The sequence below is a fragment of the Macrosteles quadrilineatus genome, unplaced genomic scaffold (genome assembly GCF_028750875.1).
Source record: "Macrosteles quadrilineatus isolate MER2022 unplaced genomic scaffold, UCM_ALF_1.0 Scaffold_4__1_contigs__length_99947679, whole genome shotgun sequence".
Lineage (NCBI taxonomy): Eukaryota > Metazoa > Arthropoda > Insecta > Hemiptera > Cicadellidae > Macrosteles > Macrosteles quadrilineatus.
This window is the reverse complement of record NW_026542597.1, coordinates 87,180,408-87,201,431: the sequence shown is the minus strand read 5'-3', so window position 1 is coordinate 87,201,431 and position 21,024 is coordinate 87,180,408. Positions and strand designations below refer to the sequence as shown.

The 21,024-nt window shown below is 35.4% G+C and overlaps 1 protein-coding gene across 2 annotated transcripts in view; it reads left to right on the top strand.

The window, feature by feature from the left end:
• Nucleotides 1-21,024, top strand: part of LOC128993250 (uncharacterized) — a 36,537-nt gene that overhangs the window by 312 nt on the left and 15,201 nt on the right. The window contains exon 1 of one of the 2 annotated variants that reach the window (XM_054417034.1): nt 4,633-4,732. The exons of the other annotated variant lie outside the window; for it this stretch is intronic. Coding sequence (XP_054273009.1) covers nt 4,681-4,732 — 52 coding nt within the window. The 5' untranslated portion in view covers nt 4,633-4,680. Of the gene's footprint in view, nt 1-4,632; nt 4,733-21,024 lie in introns of those variants that run through there. 2 annotated transcript variants of the gene reach the window in all.

Below are 21,024 nucleotides of genomic sequence, written 5' to 3'. Positions count from 1 at the left end.
GGATTAGGTAGAATTATTCTACTGGTAGTTTTAAACTATAGTTTGGAAGGTACTATTATTCCAGCTGTCATTCTCAGTATTCCAAAATGTATTCTGTAACACCCCTTAGATGTACAGTAAAGGTTCGTTCGCTAAAAGATGAAGCCCCCGCACCGAGCATCGCTGATTAAGAAAGACAATATTCGAATGAGAAGGATTCTTTAAATGTTTCGTCGAGGTTAAAAATCCGTTCTCCCCTCTGGGTAATCGTGATTTTTTACACTTCAGTAGTTTAACCACTTTCAAACTATTTATCTAAAATCTTACTAATATTATAAATCTGAAAGTTTGTGAGTTTGTGTGTATGTTTGTGTGTGTGTTTGTGTGTGTGTTTGTGTGTGTGTTGCTCAATCACGCATAAACTACTGGACGGATTGGGCTGAAATTTGGCATGATCATAGCTCACATTCCCGATTAACATTAAAGCATATTCTTATCTCAAAAACCCTTTCGGGCTCCGCCCCAGTGGCTCTGTAGTTCCCCATGTTAATCTTATGATTTTTCATATTTAAAAGGAATTAATGAATCTTAACAGCTGTTTCAATTAAACAAGTTGGTTCTGTTCTATGATGTTCGATAGCATAAAAGTTACAAGGATTACCAACAGGGTGCAGCACTATTATATTTTTTTTATATTTATGACAACAGCTAATTTCCAACCAAAAGGTGAGTGAGCGTAGCGAACGAACTTCAACCTGGAGGCGAGTTAGCGTAGCGAACGAGCTAACCTGAAGGCAAGTGAGCGCAGCGAACGAGCTCCAACCTAAAGGTGAGTGAGCGTAGCGAACGAACTTTAACCAGGACGTGAATGAGCCATTCGAATACTTATGAAGTTAAACGGGGCGAAGCCCGCGGGTACAGCTAGTAATTAATAAATATAAATGACAGTTGCATAATTTAATCATGAGTCAGATTTTTAATTACTTGTAACCAATGTGAAGACTCTTCCCTTTGGCCGCCCATGGAATATTCCACAATTTATACCGCTTCAGGGTTCTTCGTATTGTTATATAATTATATCATTAGTAGGTATTTGTGACCCTGAAAAGCAGGAAAACTGACATTGCTTCTGATGTCTTTCTAAAAGTGTGTTCTCGTGGTGACCACAAGGGGTATGTTTTACAGAATAACTTTGTTCTACGGTATGCCACTTGTTCTACGAACTATAGTATGTATGATGGAACCTGTCTTGTAGTGCTTCGTCAACCTTAGTTTCGTGGTGCTTTAGTACAGGGAGCCGAAACCCCACCTTAGGATGCTCTAGAACCATGTCTTCTTCAGCAAAACATAACCTTGCCCGGGCTTTAAACCATTGGCCATACCCTGGTAGACAGGGACCAGGTTCCATCATACAGTCTATAGCTACTGTAAGCTTATATCATATTGCATTTGAACAAGCAAATCGTAATTAGAGTATTTTGAGGTTATTTCATTGTGGTAATATAGATTCAAAATCACAGGATGAACACTTTCCCTAATTTGTAACATAATATGACAATATTATGAAACACCTGAAATAAGATATAGTATGTGTATATTATTTTTTTGTGTTTTGTTGCATTTTTCTGTGTAAATAATTTTTGTTCAGTGAAAGAATTTTCACATTTTCCTAAATCAAACCGTGAATTACATGGGTACTTAAGTAATTATTTTATGCTCTATACAAATATTGCTATCCTGCTAAGAATATGAAACATAATTACGCCTCAGAGTTGTACGTCCCCAGTAGAAAAAGTAGTATCCTTATCCTGAGTAATAGCTATTTACCTTACAAGTGTAGTAAGAGCGTTTTTACATCACGCAGGTGAATGTTGTGCAACGAGCGGAAGCGAGTTGCATAATTTACCTAAGTGATGTAAACACGCTCTTGCGTAGCGTGTAACGTAGTCTACAAGACTTTATTTGACCCGACAATAAACAGGAGGTTACAAACAATATTTTTCACTATCCATTTCACTCATCTTCTAACAGTAACGTTCATTTACAAACAAAAGCTAGGTTAGGAAAATTCTTAAGTTCACTTACAATCGCAAAAGCAATTTTTCATTCGCGACAAAACATTATATAATTCGAGGCATCCAAATAAATTGAAAAGGATGAGAAATGCCAAAAGTAGCTAAAGATATTGACTACTTTCTATTGACAGGTCATCAAGCTATAATCGATAGCATGACGGACGATTTCACAGTAATGCTTTTGCTTTTATCTTTTGATGAAAACCGCAAATAACTTTTGTGTTCTGTAAACAGATTTGACCTTGTGCCTCTAACCCTTCTTTACCCCCCTTTTTTTACTTCGTGTCGTAAAATTACTTTACGCCACACTACACTATTTTGACGAACTTTCCACGCAAGGATTTAGTCCAGAAAACAGCTGTTTGCCGCCAGCTTATTCAAATGGGGTTTCATTGCGTACTACTGTTCTGCAATGAGTTTTACCGGACACCAATCAGCTGATTATACTTGTATTTGCGTGGCAATGAGTGGTTAAAGGGAGGTTATGACTAGTGATTTTTACTCCTTTAGTTGGTGGAAATATATAAGGATTTGTACGGATAAAGTAGTATGGCGTAATTTATCGTACGTAACTCGTCCAAAATGTGTTTACCGGACTCGTATGGTAATCCCGTACTCGACTTCGTCTCGCACGGGAACGACCTCACTCGTCCGGTAAACACTTATTTTCAGGACTAGTAACGTAATATACTATATAGTTCGGATATTATTTTTAGTATTTTTTGCGTGTTTATAATTAATCTTACAAAAGTGTAATTTTCTTTTCTCTAAATTAGTCCATCAATAATTGTTTGTAATTTGGTATGTCGTTTTACCTTGTATAATATCTCCTGGATCCAACCAAAGTCAATTTAAATTGAGTGAATTTACCGGGATAAGTAAATAATAGTGGTGGTAAATCACCAGAAGATTTTTTTTATATTCTACATAACGTTCTTGGATAAGATTGTAGGCATATGTGTTTTTTTTACAAACAAGCATCGATTTATCAATACAATTTGTAATTGAAAACCTCATGCTACATGACATTTCCCTATCCGACCTAACCTTACTGTTAAATACTTAACAAAATGGAAGTGAAAAGCATCGCAGTACATTCGCATAAAAGGATTTTTAACCATTTAACAGAAACATACATATTTTCTTAGTGAAATTTGGTAGAGTTTATCGCTTTCGTTGTAGGCAGGCAAGTCAACGATTTTTAACGATCGTAATAAATTATACAGTTAATTTATACGGTTGGCTGTCTCGCTGTCTGCATGCGTGTTTAATTGTGTAAAACCTGTGGGTCATATTTAACTGAATTACCGTAATAAGCGGCCTTCTGAGTCTTAAAATAAATATTTTTTCTAACAACTGGTCCAATCCAAACTTTTTGCTCATTTAGAGATGCGTCTTGTTTAATTTTTTATAAGGGGGGATTTTCAACCCTCCCTGTTTAGGGGTTGCGGCATTATTACTCAGATAGAATCTATTGGTGATTGATGGGATTGAACCCGGGACCTCAGGGACCGAAAACGTGCTTTACCACTAGACCAGTTCGCTCCCCCCTTTTGGGTATAATACAATAGGACAAATACAAGTAATATTATAGTATTTTTAGATTTGGTTGTAATACTTGTGGATTTAGTAAAATACCTTACAAAATAAACAGAGGTCAACAACAATAATTTCCCGTCATACAGGTGTTAAAATTGTATTCAGCTGATACGTAAGAATGATAATCTCAAAGAAATAAAACCTTTTTATTTAGGGCCTATCTTATAAAATTGTCTTTTTGTTTGAAGTTTTATTGTGGACTTTTTCGATCCCAATGGTAAAATATAATACATAAAGAAGTTTCGGGATCTGAAATCTGCTTAATAACGTTGTATTGTATTTTACCGTTGTGATGGAAAATGTACGCAATAAACCTTTAAACAACATTAACTCACCATCATCAACAATGAACTTCAAACAAAGAAGAAGAAAGTAGACTGTAATTGTTCACAATATGGTAAATATATAGGAAAAAGTTACGATAACTAATAATGAAAGTCGAAAACACTCCCAAGTTGGGCGTCCGTCAATATGGGCTGCGGGATAGGGGTTAGAGCAATAATTAGAGCCCCTATGAAACCCCTTGTTATAACCACATTTTTAGATTTTTGCAGTGAAAACATAAAATTGATAAAGCAAATTTACGTACAATATCAACTATTTTGTACTTAAATTTTAAACCTTTTCTGAGGATGACCCCCGGACCCCTTCCTCAAAAATTTGATCCATTCCGTACCCCTAGCCCTCTTATGTTAAAACTAAACTAGATGAACCCCCATTCAGTCAATATATTTTCGTCCCATTCTCTAAAAGACATGTTTTTCAACTCATTTTGTTAGATTTGTTCAACCAACACAAAATCAGTTGCCATTACCAACCTACATAACGTTCTTATCACGATCTTATCATTATTGTCTGGAATTGTTTGACTTGTTATACGAACAGTCGAGTATAGTGAGTGTGAACAGTTATGGGACGTGTGAAATAAAAGTAGAGCGAGCGGTTCGTGTCCGGACGATGCTGGTGCGTTAATGTTTGATGTGATTGTGCAAAAATAGTCCTTTAATGCTGTGAACATTCAAGTTTCATGTTGGTGCAATCAGTGGTTGGGTCCGTTTCGTGCGCAAAGAGCCAACAAGGTAATGGAATATAGTCTGTATGATGGAACCTGTCTCGTGGCCCTCTAGCTACCTGGGAACTCAGTCCCAGATAGACAGAGGTAAGAGCCAACGAGGTAATGGATTATAGTCTGTATGGTGGAACCTGTCTCGTGGCCCTCTGTCTACCTCAATCAGTCCCAGGTAGACAGAGGTAAGAGCCAACGAGGTAATGGATTATAGTCTGTATGATGGAACCTGTCTCGTGGTCCTCTGTCTACCTGGGGACTCAGTCCCAAGTAGACAGAGGTAAGAGCCAACGAGGTAATGGATTATAGTCTGTATGACGGAACCTGTCTCATGGCCCTCTGTCTACCTCACTCAGTCCCAGATAGACAGAGGTAAGAGCCAACGAGGTAATGGATTATAGTCTGTATGATGGAACCTGTCTCGTGGTCCTCTGTCTACCTGGGGACTCAGTCCCAAGTAGACAGAGGTAAGAGCCAACGAGGTAATGGATTATAGTCTGTATGACGGAACCTGTCTCATGGCCCTCTGTCTACCAGGGAACTCAGTCCAAGGCAGACAGAGGTAAGAGCCAACGAGGTAATGGATTATAGTCTGTATGATGGAACCTGTCTTGTGGCCCTCTGTCTACCTCACTCAGTCCCAGATAGACAGAGGTAAGAGCCAACGAGGTAATAAATTATAGTCTGTATGATGGAACCTGTCTCATGGCCCTCTCCTTGGGCTAGTTCCACGTAAACAGGTTAAATTATACAGACTATAATGCGTATATTAAATTAGTTGACTTTTAGTTGTTTGATAACGAAAATCCAATACTTGTATGAATTTAAAATAGTGGGGAGTTTGTGGCTCAATGGTATGATGAATTTTGAATCAATACAATGGAATTGTTGGGGTTTGTTTCTATGAATCTCAGTTCTATCAGTTCAGTTCATTATTTGACAGTGTGTAGTGGCAGTCTTAGAGGGGCGGTAATAATTCCCCACTCCCAAAATATCAAGGAGGATCCCCTTGTCTAATATAATAGTATGTAATTAAATATTAGGTCTTGTTTTAACAGTTTTAACTGTTTTTTACAATGCAATACAGCATAACACTGAAATATAACTCAAAAATATGTCATAGGTTTTACATTTTACCGGGTAGGAAGGGGGGGTATCCACACTAAATTAAATCCTGAAAGTTTTATTATATGTACTATATATATATATATACAGGGGAAAGTTTATTTGATTTGATTACTATAGTTCGGCCGCTTAAGACGGTGACACACTATCGATCTTTTCCCCGAACAAGACCCCGAACCGAGCAGGGAGAAGGGAGAAGGGAGGTCGAAGGGAGGATGTTCGATAGTGTGTCACGGGTCCGTACACCGATCAAGACGCCGAACAAGACATCAGGCCGAGCAGGGAGACGAGCGCTCTGGAGGCGGTTTTTTGGCGAAAGATCAAAGAAAAGATCGGTCCGATGTACGGTCCGATGTACGATAGTGTGTCACGGTACATTTTTGCCCCGTACATCGTCGCGAGCGCCGCACCGAGCGGCCGCCTGCGCTAGCATTGATAGTTCTGATTTAATATGGCAATTAAACTCTTTAATTGGTAAAATAAATAAATGTTGGGTAATATGTTGCCGTTATATATTATAATCATTTAATATGTAATGTTTGTGGTATGTTTGGTCAAGGTTGAAAGTGTAGAAACCGTTAAATCAATTATATCAATAATATTAAGGTTGAATTAAGTAATTGATGTTGACTTAAATTCTTTCAAAAATAATATAAACATTAATATTATTAAATGCAATTAAAATATCATTCTGTAACGTTATTTCAATGAATAAAACCAATAGAAATCAATAGATATAACTAAGCATCATTTCTAGAATATTTTATTTTTGCGACAAGTTTTCAAAATGCGACTTTTAACAATAATTTTTATGTTATAGAAACTTTTTGTTATAGAAACCTCCGCGCTCTCACTCGCACACACTCTCTATCTCTCTCCAAACTTCCTTTTGCCGCGCTCGGTAGAATTCGTCTGGTCTTGGTCATGTTCGGGGAAATGTTCGGAGTAAAATTTTGCTGATTTTTATCTCCCTTCTCCCTTCTCCCTGCTCGGTTCGGGGTCTTGATCGGGGAAAAGATCGATAGTGTGTCACCGCCTTTAGAAAACGACCTGCGCGCTAATGCTAAACCAATGCTGGAGGAGGTCGCTTTCTAAGCGGCCGAACTATAACTCGTTTATTTGAACCATTTTGTTTTCATGCTGTCATTTTTATTTGCTTGTCTTTTAGTATGTTTGTCATTAGTTTAAGTAAGATAAATAGAATATGTAATGAATCGTGTCATGGAAACAAAATAAATAGGGCAAGAGTTTATTTGATTTGATAACCAGTTTGTTTATTGGAACAATCTTGTTTTTGTGCTATGTATTTTTATTTGTTGGTTATTTTCATTGTTGTTTACATTGGTTTGATATTTGTTCAAGACAAATAATATGTAATGGATCTTTTTGTCTAAATTTACAGAAGGAAATAAACAGGACAAGATATTATTTGATTTAGTTTGTTTATTTGAACTACTTTGTTATATCTTGGTTTTGTTTTGTGAATTTCCGCATGGGTAGAAATCCCAAACATAAATCAGCTGATATTAAGAAAAAATTATTTTCGCTACACTAATGTGAAATTATCTGTTTTCGTTACATGTTTATCACCTGCGAAAATTCATCATTACATTATTTTACTACGGAAAAATTATGTTTAGTATATTTTTTTTATTTTGTCGACGTAAACAAGCAAAGATGTGTTATTGTTTTGCCAACTGTTTCAAATTTTAACAACCAAATCTATACGACCAAAGTATTAACTTTAAATTGAAGGTTTGTAATGTTCCTAACTGTAACAAAGAAATATCCACAGTCTGTTTTAATTAAAAAAATAATAAGTCTTTGTAGTGTAGCGAAAAGTAACGTCCAAAACAAGAGAAGAAAATGGGTCTATACATTCTCGACCATTTTAAAAGGCTCGATAATTCTAATCTTGTTATGAAATATATGTACTAAAACATATATGTATATGTGTATAATGTGTATATGTGTATAATATATGTATACTATTACTAAAACAGTGTAATACAATTTGAATGGTGGGTTTAAAAAGAGAGTGCTTCTGTTAAAAACTCGATGTCTTCCCTTAGTTTATCATATTGTAATGGGTAATGTGCCATAAAATACAATATGGTTTACAGCAGGTTTTTAAGTTTGGCTTCGCTAAGAAGTGTGCGTATAAGACAAAAATCTGTAATTCTAACAAAATATCTGAGTTATGCAGACAATTGAAGAAAAGTTCATCTGTGTTTACTAGATTTATTTTTGTAATCACTAACGATGAGCCAAAACAAAAACTGAAATCTTAAATCGGTGAAAATTCAGACAAGTATCGCTTTTGAGATTCGGTTGAGCTTCTAAAAAAATCATAACCTAAAATTCCAAAAAAATTTCTATCACGACCACGGTTATGCAAAGCCGTTTTTATATATAAATAGCATCTTATACATTTGATCCTGTATAACAAAAGTGACCCTTGATAATAAGTGTAATTGAAACATAATTTTGAATTTATATTACCCTTAATGTTATCGCAAACCTCGATAAGAAATCAACCTTGGTAAGAGCTATTATTTGATAATTCCCATAGTATACTCGTTATCAAGGTTCTAGTACATACAAATGTCACATACTACATACTGGTTTTATACTGGTTCTTACTGGTTTTATAGAAACGCCAACAATGAAATCAGCTGATTTAGTGGTTTACTGTACTCTAAGGTGCGTGTGAACATTGTAACATTGTCCAAACCGTCTACTGCCACCGTCCTAATTGACTTTTTTGCCTTGCAAATCCAATAATGAGATATTTTCCAGCTGGGTGCTGTTCCCCCTCCTAACCTTTCCACCCGCTACACAACCTCAGACACATTACGTCATGGCATTACGTAATCTCTTGAAATAGTTACTAAATATTGGTTTAACATAATATGTACTCATTGTAGCATTGACTATTGGATAGAAGTTGTATGAATAGTCAAAGTTCGTGTCTTTGTCATCTTAGTTCATCTGAACAGGCTTATTTTTTCCTGATTGGCGATTATGTGAAGGACATTTTTGAACTACTTATTTATTGTTATTTCATCACGTACACTTTTGCTTGTAGACCAAAGAGTAGCTCATACTATAACACTCAAATTAAAAATAATAGAATAATTGGTTGACGTTCGCGATAGGCCGCCTCAACTGGTGGCGAGGACTATAGATAGAAAATATTTACAACAGCTTTTAAAACAGAACAAGCTATGACATATCTTCAAGAAGAACTGGTAATATTGGAATTAATAAGCCATGACATATTCATGTTGGTGCAGTATGATTACAGTTTGGAAAAGTAACATCATATTTTTCAGCTTCAGGTGTTTAGACGGATTACAAGTTTACCCATTTATTTTGCACATCATGAAATGATCGTTTATCTGCGCTAACGGGGAATTATGATAATAATATTAATAAATTGAACAATATTTGACAAAATTACAAATAATTACTTGTTTTTTCATTGATTTCACTTCAAAATCATTGTCTGACTAACGTTATTTTATGTGTTTTGAAATTAAAATGCCGTTTGCTACCTTCTTCCTTTACATAAACAAAAGCCGCGTACAGTGCATTTACATCAATAACGAGATAATCTGTATGAAATGTTTTAAACACTGTAAAGAGACGCCTTCGAGTATCTAATTGTATATACATCAAGAGATAAGAGGAACGAAGAGCAATCAGACCCGGGTCGATATTGTGACGTCAGTGATGGGCTCTTCTAGCTTTTTTCGAATATTGAAAATTAGCTACCAGTATTAAGAGCGCAAAATACGTCTTTGCCACTCGAGAAATGTAGATTGCCGTGCATTTCGTGAGCTGCAATCACTGTTTGTGCTCGTAAACACAAGATTTTCTTACCATCATAATCAACTTATCATAATACACAGATTAACTTTTTAGTTGTCATTTAGGTTATGTTTTTTAGGTTATGTATTCTTACCGGTTCTATTGTGTTCTTACTGGTTTTATAGAAACGCCAACAATGAAATCAGCTGATTTAGTTGTTTAGCGAGCGACAATGGTCATTTCCACTCTAGAGCGGAAATGAGGTATTTTGCGTACTGTTTAAAGTTCTGCCATTGTGACAATTTCCATGCAGTGGTAGGACAAGTTATATTTTTATATGTTAATATTTTATGCTCAATGCTAACATTGAAGATACACATCTCAACTTTTTTAGGTCTTCCAACCCTGAAAGAACGTTGAAAGTAGAATTGTTTGTCTTTGGCTCTATCAGTGACCTCTTAAAAGAGGTACTTAAACTTCATTGGCTTTACAATTTCTCTAGGAACATCGAAAATACCCCCGTCGCAGCAAACCTGCAGACTAAGCGAATTTCAACTCGTCTGATTACATTTTTACTAAAATATTTCCATAAATAAGACATATTATTCCCTATTTAAATAACATTAGATTTAACGAGTGCTTAGGTTTGCTGCTACGGGGAAGGTAAAAAGTGTTTTTTGACCATACGTCAATAGTATAGGATGAAATAAATAAATTTGCCAAATTTTATCAATATATACCCATAAACAAGTAAACTACAACAATTTTAATTTTCTCCATAAGAATAACATGGGAATTTTTAATTACACTATTTTTGAATTTTCTCCGTGACCGTTAGGCATACAACAGCGCTTCAATATACTAAATTATTTCTTTTTTTAAGCTCTACAAAACGGTTTAGAAAGAAATCGCAAAATTGTTTGTTTTTAGGTTGAAAAATGGGAAAAATCCATTTTTACCCCATAAAACCCCCCATAAACCCCCGTTCCCATGGTCCGATTATGATGGATCGCGAACTCGTTCGAATAAACGTAGGTTTACACCTTTGTACCAAATTTCATCAAAATCGGATCATTTTTGCTCGAGTTATCGCGCTAACGGGCATATATCTATCTAATATATAAAATTCTCGTGTCACAGTGTTTGTCTGCAAACTCCTCCGGAACGACTTCACCGATCGTTATGAAATTTGGTGTGTAAATTCTGTAGGTATGCGAATCGGACGTAAACTATTTCCCGTTTCGAAATTCTTAAAAGGGCTCCGCCCCAGTGGCTCTGGAGTTTCCCATGTTAACCTTATGAGAAATGGAATTAATGAATCTTAACAGCTGTTTCAATTAAACAAGTTGGTTCTGTTCTATGATGTTCAATAGCATTAAAGTTACAAGGATTACCAACAGGGTGCAGCACTATTATTTCTTTTACATTTATGACAACAGCTAATTTGCAACCAAAAGGTGAGTGAGCGTAGCGAACGAGCTCCAACCCAAAAGTGAGTGAGCGTAGCGAACGAACTTCAACCAGGACGTGATTGAGCGATGCAAACGAGAGATGCGAGTGAGCGTAGCGAACGAGCTAACCTGAAGGCAAGTGAGCGCAGCGAACGAGCTCCAACCTAAAGGTGAGTGAGCGTAGCGAACGAGCTCCAACCCAAAGGTGAGTGAGCGTAGCGAACGAACTTCAACCAGGACGTGATTGAGCGATGCGAACGAGATCATCTTGAAAATTAAACGTAACGGTACTTTCTTTCCATCGGTCTGTCTTAGGGGAAACCTATAACTTAGGCGATACGAAGTTCGCTGGGTCAGCTAGTATATATATATATATATATATAAATTTGAACGGTTGAAAAATTAGATCGGTCTCGGGTCCCTGGACCCGAGTACATTTCAGGTCTTACCATGAGTAGGCCTACTACGGTAATAGCTTATTCCCTATATGGGAAATTCGCTAAAACGTATTTTTTGGACTCTACCAGCCCTTTTCAATGTTTGAAATACACATTTCAACAATTTTGAGTCTTTTATCCCTGAAAGAACATTGGCAGACTTTTTCCATTTTCATTACTTTTAACACTAAAAAAGACACATTTTCATGTATTTGGTTCTTTCAGTACCCTGGAAACACAGAAAAATATAATCTAATTTATTTTGATCTTTCAGCTTTTTACACGCTTACTTCCACGACACACTCATAGCAATATACAGACATCAAAAGCTATACTTTCACATGCAGGGTGAGTTTTAAATGAGTCCCCCCCCCCTACTTTTTTCTACATTTCTTAAGATATCAACTCCGGACCACGTCAGATCATTGTAGAGTAGTAAGTACTTCATTTTGACTGGGTATAAATTTTTTGGCCGCCATCTTGGATCCGCCATATTGGATACAAAGTTTTTTTTCAAATGTAAAGGTAGGGTTGTGACCCATCATTTCAAACTAGATTTTTATGCTGAATACGATGCTGCAATTCGTTTTTGAAAATCTTGATCCATTCTACAGTTATGAGAACTTTTTATCACATTATTTTTAGCCCATTTTAACATTGTGCATTTAGAAACTAAGAACATAATCGCAAAATAGTGCTAGATATAGATGTATATAATGTGGTGTATAGTTATCTTTATCTAGCACTATTTTGCGATTATGTTCTTAGTTTCTAAATGCACAATGTTAAAATGGGCTAAAAATAATGTTATAAAAAGTTCTCATAACTTTAGAATGGATCAAGATTTTTTTAAACGAATTGCAGCATCGTATTCAGCATAAAAATCTAGTTTAAAAACAATGGGTCACAACCCTACCTTTACATTTAAAAAAAAACTTTGTATCCAATATGGCGGATCCAAGATGGTGGCCAAAAATGTATACCCAGTCAAAATGAAGTACTTACTACACTACAATGATCTGACGTGGTCCGGAGTTGATATCTTAAGAAATGTAGAAAAAAGTAGGGGGGGGGGACTCATTTAAAACTCACCCTGTATATACAGGGTGATTGATATAAGTGTGCCAGCCGTTTTATTCGAAAACTATAAGAGATATCAAAAAAAGTTAAATGGTAAGTGCCTTGGATTTTTTATTAAAAAAATTATAGTCAAGTCAAAAAAATTATTTTAGCCGCCATTTTTCCAATATGGCCGCCAACTTTGATTTTTCTTATGGACCACCCTGTGTTTTATGATGTGTTCTGGTAGAAAAAGTAATTTTAAGACGATTTTATTCTTGTGATTTTTTTCATAAACCTAACCGTTTCAAAGATAATAATGGTTTAAGTTGTGAAATTTTGAATGGTTTTCGAGCAAAACAGCTGGCATGCTTGCTTAGGCCTTTATCGAAACTCTTTCTCATGCAGAAATTTCAAAACTTTAACCATTATTATCTTTAAAACGGTTAGGTTTATGAAAAAAATCACAAGAATAAAATCGTCTTAAAATTACTTTTTCTACCAGAATACATCATAAAATACAGGGTGTTCCGTAAGAAAAATCTAAGTTGGCGGCCATATTGGAAAAATGGTGGCTAAAATAATTTTTTTGACTTGACTACAATTTTTTAAATAAAAAATCCAAGGCACTTACCATTTAACTTTTTTTTATATCTCTTATAGTTTTCGAATAAAACGACTGGCACACTTATATCAATCACCCTGTATAGATAGCACTAAGCTTTCGTTTAAATAATCAGAAATATGCAATTTAATTAGAAATTATGACGTAATTGAAACTCAACTCGCGGAAAACAATTAGGTGAAATACGAGAAGGAAAAATGACGTCAAACAAAGAGTAATAACCGAAGTTGACGTCGAGGTTATCATGGAAACTCTTTGTTAGTCACCTTGTCACGCCAATGCAAAAACGTATGAATAATTGAACAACATAATTGTACAATGGTGTAATTGTAACGTTGAAAGAAATCGTTTGGGAATTCACTTTAAGAAATTAAACGGATAGAAGGTCGTTAGATCAACCTTATGAGTCTAGTGAATCCCGTTTTTACTTTCTCCCCCTGAACATAGTAGATCTTATGTATGGTTTTCGTCAAAATGTTGAGTTTGAGTTTTGGTTGGAAAATACACACTTTATTCTGCCTGAAGCAGCATTCCTTAGGTACTTGTTAAACCTAGTTTTGAGTGAAAATCAAATTATTCAAATGGAAATTCACTAAGTCCAAAGGTTTGCTGCAGCGAGGTTTTAAATTATTTTTACCCATATGTGCTAACATTATTAATTTGTTGTATTAATTTTTCAAAACATTTTTATAACACTTTCTCTTCCAAAATATACAATAATGTTTTTAGAACAGAAGATTCCCTCCAGAGATTGGATTTTGAGATTGGATTAGCGATTGGAACCAGAGATTGGCTCATTGCAATGTTTTTAGAACAGGTGGTACAAACATGACTAGCTAGTCAAAAATTTACAATCAAACTGGAATTTTTCTAAATACAAGTGCAAACAATAACAGTCCAAAACGTCATGGGGTTAGTCACAGAATGGAAGTGGTCTGTGTGTGAAGTCAATTTAGTTTGAGTTGCAAGTGAACGTGTGAGTTAGGAGGTCTCTTGTGTTAAATTAAAAAAGTTGTCAGTGTAAGTGCAAAAGTTATTTGTTTTGAGTATTCTAGTGTGAGTGTAGTGTGAAGTAGTTTGTGACAACCATGGATTACCCTTACCTTTATTTTGGTGAGTTTGTTTTACCTCCTAATTTTATTTGTATTAAAGAGCTTTTAACATAGTTAATACCTCCAGAAAATACTCGATATTTAAGTCAAATTGAATACATTCACCTAAAATTATTGTGACATTTATTTCGAGTTAATTCCGTTTGGAAATAACTCTTCTTTCCTGTAATAATTAGCAATTACGATTTCGAGCAACGGGTACACTTGTTTTATTAAAATCCAAATTATCTATGACAATTGAGTGCGAATCAACCAAAGAGCCTTTGACGTTTTTCAAAGTTGAATTGATTAACTTAATTACTAGTAGTACAATATTTCAACGTACTACCCAGTAATTTGTAGGTTATTTCAATATTTAAAAATTTTTAAGATCTATTAGATCAATAAAAATATCAATAAAATATCTGTCTATAAAATGCCGTTTGTTTTCTAAAATTACAACACTAAAAGTGGCGCTCGGACAATAACTCACTTTAAAACAAGAATATTGGAACAGAAACTGTGATGTGATGGATCATAAACATAAACAAATTACGTCACTGGTCCTAATGTCTTTATCGCCATACCAGCTGTTTTGCACTTTTTGGACAGTTTTTTTTTAATAATAAACATATGTTTATTTTAGGACCAGTGGCGTAATTTGTATATGTTTTTGACCCATATTATGTTCTAATAATATTCGTGTTCTAAAATAACAGTTAAACTTAGTTTCGTTCCCCAGGAACAAGCAAATAAAAAGTTGTCAAACTGCTTGAACTACTTCTATCAGTGATCACTGACATATCACATCACACAAAACATTAGTTTCAGTTTAGCAAAGTATCATACTTGTTAAACGAAACTCCAAACTTCATTCCAAAACACAACTCCTGTACCAAGAAACATAGGAAGAAACACAAAACGCATCTGTCCCAGGAATTAATCCACCAACGAGGTTTCCTGGTTTCCAGCGAACGGTTCGATAATGTTTCGCAGGGATACTAACGTCTGAACGTCATTGTACTGATCTGTTGTTACCGTCGTAGTTGGAACTGTAACTTAATTGATGAGTTACAACATTTGCTGTAGGCACGCAATGCTGTGTCGCCACACTGAACCGAACTACGATTCGGAACTATGGCAAAGTGATACAACTTCGACTTTCAGAACTCAAAGTTTAGCTTCGAAAGCGGAACTCTTGGTGCTTGCCGTGGTACTTCTCCAACAACCAAAGTTCTGGCAGAGTATGATTTTGACAATTGCGACTCTTTGATAAGGCTGATTTCCTTTGGCAGGAACTCTGGAGTGTAGGGCCGAGTGCTAGTTGCCTAAAACCTTTGACGATGGTTATTTTACAGTCAGGCTTGGCGATGCGAGTGCCAGCCAGGTATCGGTGACCGGTTCCACGGTGCGGGTATAGGGGTGGAAAGATCGACCAGGGGGGATGAGCAAAACTTGTTTGAGCGGTAAAATATACTGTAAATATACTGTCAATGACCTAACCTAGCAAAACTTGCTGATTATGAAAAATGTAATGAAGGTTTACTAATCGAATCGATATTAGGGTAGCCCAGTTTAGAAAATGTACCCGGATCTCCTTACATCCTGCTCACTACACCAGCTTCCACTATTACCCCTACACTGAATCACTCTTACGCTATGAGGAGTCAAATGGCACTCGGGCCTATCTGAAGGTTTTGACAGTTTATGAACCCCACGGCAAACAAATAGGACGGCACTCGCTCCGCTTCCCAGAACTCTGGCAAAACACTGTACTTTCGAAGATTGGTATTCGAGACTAGTGAATTGGGAAAAACAATCTTGGAAAGCATCCAAAGCTTCGACATTTAATCAAACAGGGATCTGTAAAAAACATCTGGCAAGGTAAAAACGGCATTCAAAGCTCAGGCAAGATATATCTCCAGACATAAAAATGAACACTAAGGAATAATTTGACAATACTTCATACAGTAGGGCAGGATAATGTAACCATACATTAAACACATACCTTTCCACTTCAAGTCAACACCTAGATTATATTTTAACATGTTCCATCCCCAAAGGAATTGCAAAACACCATATTGATAATTTCGAAAAGTAGTAGTATTGAATATCCAACACTATAGTTGTTATATGGTAGTACAGTAGCTATTTTATCGACTTTATCAACCTGGCTGTTATCAGTAGTGGGGAGCGAGTGTCGCAGTGTTCTTATCACCAATCGACGGCGTATCGGTGATAACACGTAATTGCCTGGCTGATGATCCTCACAATCATGGATGACGCGTGGCATGTACCTGTTGCGAGATGCGTGTATTTTACATGGATGCAACATTGCAAAATACTCTTTCCCTACAGTCACCAAAGTGGCCTTCCTTGTACTGATTTATAGCACAGAACGTTGGTAATTGCTGCATTTAATTAATTTTGCCGCTCGCTTTTTTGCCGCACTCTTTTTTTGCTACACTCTTTTTTCCGCACTCTTTTTTTCGCACTCTTTTTTGCCACACTCTTTTTTCCGCACTCTTTTTTTCCATACTCTTTTTTCTCACTCTTTTTTTGCCACTCTCCCTTTTTCCCTTACACCAGTATTCCGACCAAACAACACAAAACAACGTGCTTCTTATGCACGCAATCCGTGTACGTTTGGAAATAGGTTGGCAACACAAAGGTACTGCGACTACGATCAGCTGGTGCAGTTGTTTCCCATTTCGTTCAACGCTTGGATTTAAACTAACCTAAAACGTGATGTTTACTGTTTGAAATACGATTTTTTAATGCTTTATAGTAACTGTAGGAAAAATATAATGTGTAACACGAGTTCAAAGTGCCACTTCACACACTAGTTACACAAATAATTATTCCAATTAGTAGTGTATGTCAAAGTTTACTGGACAAAACTTTATAGAAATTCCCAATTGATTCGCCCTCATGTCTTTGGAATTTAGGAGTTCTTTAGGACCATAAAAGAAACTCAGGCAAAGAAAATCTTATCCTGTTCATGTTCCGTGATTAATTTTCGAATTTCAATAACTTCATCGTTTGTGCAATTCAGAAAACACCAATAACGTACAATGGTACTATACAAAATGTTTGTTTACATTATGCACACAAATGATACGACTTATTTAGATTTTAAATTTGTTTGTGTTTAGAGATACAACGTTGAAACGCGTATCCACTAGGGGATGACAGAAAGATGAGTGTGAATAGATGCGATGATTTTCTATTTTATTGAGCGAACCCAATTTTTTTCAACCTCAAACATAAATTCATTGTTTAGAACTTTTTGTGATGGTGAGTGTATGTTAATGGATAACATTTTTTACCACGATTAGTTTAAAAAATTTGTAAAAATGAAGTTTTCGCCAGTTATTAAAGTTGATGGCAAACTTCGCAGATATCAAAACAACACAAAGTTTTATTCCGTCAACACTTGCAACATGTAGCAAATTGTCAGTTAGTCAACAATAAGCTAAGCGTTCCCCCAAGTATACTTGGAGGGGGGGGGGGGCGGTTGTTGGCCCCGCCGCGTCGCCCATTTTCGCCCTTATTTTCACGACATGGGGCTGGGTCACGCTACGACCCCACACTGGTCATAGCACCACACCCTCTCGCGGTGAAACGACACACTTCAAACACACATTTGGCGATTCCCTACAAATATAGTAAACTTATTAGTGGAATAGAGGAGTTGAGACAACTAATTGAATAGTGGTGAATCAATATACTACTGCAACGAATTGTGGTAGCTCACTAAGTGATTATATTTTAAATTTACGGCAGTGTACTGGTAGTAAAACTGTAGAAGAAAGACAAGATTCTATAGTAGAATCTTGGTGAAATAATACAACGAACAATGGTAACTCCCAATAATAACTTTTATGACTCTCACCTATTAAATTATAATTGTTTCTTCATAATATTGCCAAACGGCTAAATCATTTTCCAAAATAAACTTATCACACACTTTTTAAATAAGCTCTATATTTCGGCATAAGCCTTCTTCAGGAACAAACAATAACAAATATAAGTGTTTACCACTCTGAATCGGATGGTTTTAGCAAAAATCCAAAATACATATAATTTATAAAGAAGTAAAAAAGAAAATGTTGATAGAAAGAAAAAAAGAAAATATGTTTTATATACTATCTCAAATTTAGACTGGATTAAATTAAATCTAAAACACCTTCCGGTCTAAATTTGAGATAGTATATAAAACATATTTTCTTTTTTTCTTTCTATCAACATTTTCTTTTTTACTTCTTTATAAATTATATATATTTTGGATTTTTGCTAAAACCATCCGATTCAGAGTGGTAAACACTTATATTTGTTATCGTTTGTTCCTGAAGAAGGCTTATGCCGAAATATAGAGCTTATTTAAAAAGTGTGTGATAAGTTTATAAAAAAAAAAAAAAAAAAAAAAAACTATTGAATTATAAATAACTTTTAACTCTGGAGCAATCAAATGAAATATAAAACGAAACTAAAGTTATGTTTATGTATTAGAGGTAACAAATTAACTATTTTTCTATGTCCCACCTTCATATCACAGGAGCCTAAACCGGAAATATTACACATTTGATCGGCCTAGAGGATTATGTAAAACCATTGTAAAACACATAAAAGTAATTTGCAATTGGCGGGATTTGAACCCGGTACCTCATTGATGCTTCACCACTTAACCAGCTCGCTTCCCATGCGAATTTGTTCCATGTGACTGGGAATGTATCTACTTCGTCCTGGTCCAAAACTTAAAAGAATTTTGTACTGGGTGGATGTAACAGGTGATCTACCTACCCGTGTCAGAACCTGCCACCTGCTTATCATGGGATAAGTAGGCCAATAAATATCCACAATATACAGCCCATGTAAGTGATAACGACAAATTTGCCGATAACATTGTGTGAAATTTCATTCGGTTTTGCTTGAAAGCGTTGCTATACTACCATAGATTAAACATAATTCCATGTACTATTCAAAAGTCAATGATACTACCATAAAGAGTAGACATATTATGTCATGCAACAATATAAACAGCTGATGTAGTTCTTTACATCGTTGGTCATGTCAACTTCAGTCTGTATTGCGGACTTAAATCATGTCCTTCTCTAATAATAGGGTAGTTGGGGGAGCGAGCTGGTATACAGGTTAGAGCGCCGGCCTTCGGTCCAAGAAGTCCCGGGTTCAAATCCCACAAAATTATCAATGGTAATCTAAGTGATAATGCAGCAACCCCTTGGTCTAGCCTGAAGTAAGTGCACAGGGGGTTCTAGGAAAACAAAATTAAACTAAATACACCCTATATAGATTCATCTTATGTATTAGCTAAAGAAAATATCAACATTTTTCTCCTGTCAGTATGTAGATTACGTTTTGAAATTTACTTAATATTTCGTGTTATATCACAAACTGTCTAAAATCTCTGGTAATGATCATTCAGTAAATATGAAGGTTTTCAGTTCTTTTCACGAAAATTCATATAGATAGTTAATTTGAAGACCTAAACACGGTACATATAATTTCTTTTCCACCAAAACACATACAAGTTCTATCAGAAAACATTGCAGGAAACGCAATGTAAAGCCTTTCAAAGTTCCCTGAAACGTTAATCCACGATGCAGCTTGAAACTTCAAAGCCAATTCAAGATACATGCACCTGAATCACTACTTTAGTAAATATTAGAACAAAGATAAAGAAAATGGTCTCTATAAGAGCCTTGTGTCTCGCATGCAAACCAGGGTATAACAATTACCTAGGTCAAGCTCTTGACCTCACCACCGTTCTGGTGATTATGTAACCTGATCAATAAGTCTGCAGCCAATTGCCTTCGTTTTATTCTCAATTCGGCGAAATCGTTACTTGAATTCTGTTTACTTTGTACGCCATTGTTTTATTGTGCTTTACTGTGCAGTTTTTGTCGATAGAACACATTTTACTGTATGCATATTTATTTGTTTGTATATAATCTAATAGATTGTTTTGGACGCCTTGTGTATTTTGAAAAGTGTTTTTGTAAAAACTAACTAACTTTTTTTACGATATAACTTTTTTGATTAGGCCAACATGTTTTGAAGTTTTCACGCTATGCATTTTCGCCATTTTTTACCCTTTTTTTAACAACAGTTCAAGAGCTGTATTGTCATTTGATATCATAAAATCCAATTTTTATGTTAGAAAGCACAATTTATCTAGCTACGCAATCAATTGAATAATAAGTCAATAAAAAAGCTTACAATGGTCACTCAGGATTGAACTAGAAGACTTGTTGGGTTAAATTCGGACATTCTAATCACAAGCAACAATTAAACACAAGAAAGTACTGAATAAATTTAAAATAAAAATAATCGATTGTAATTACTAGCCATAAAATAAAGAGAAGGAAGTTCTCAAAAATCTTCTTTAGCGCGTTAGGCGTTATAACCTCCAGAATATCGATTAATTACACAGTGCATTCCTATCGGTCATTATTGTGTTGTGGAGTGGCGTAAAGAAATTATTGTTACTACAATTTAAATTAAAACAACTTTAATTTTGTGACAAAGCCAACGCAAACTTATATAGATTTGAGCAATACCTAACAGACTGTAAAATCAAAAGTAGCCTTGAACAAATTAATCACAAAAATTCAATTTACCAAAAACAATTTGATCCCATCCAAACAACGTTCCATAACAACAACAATCTAATAGTTAAACAA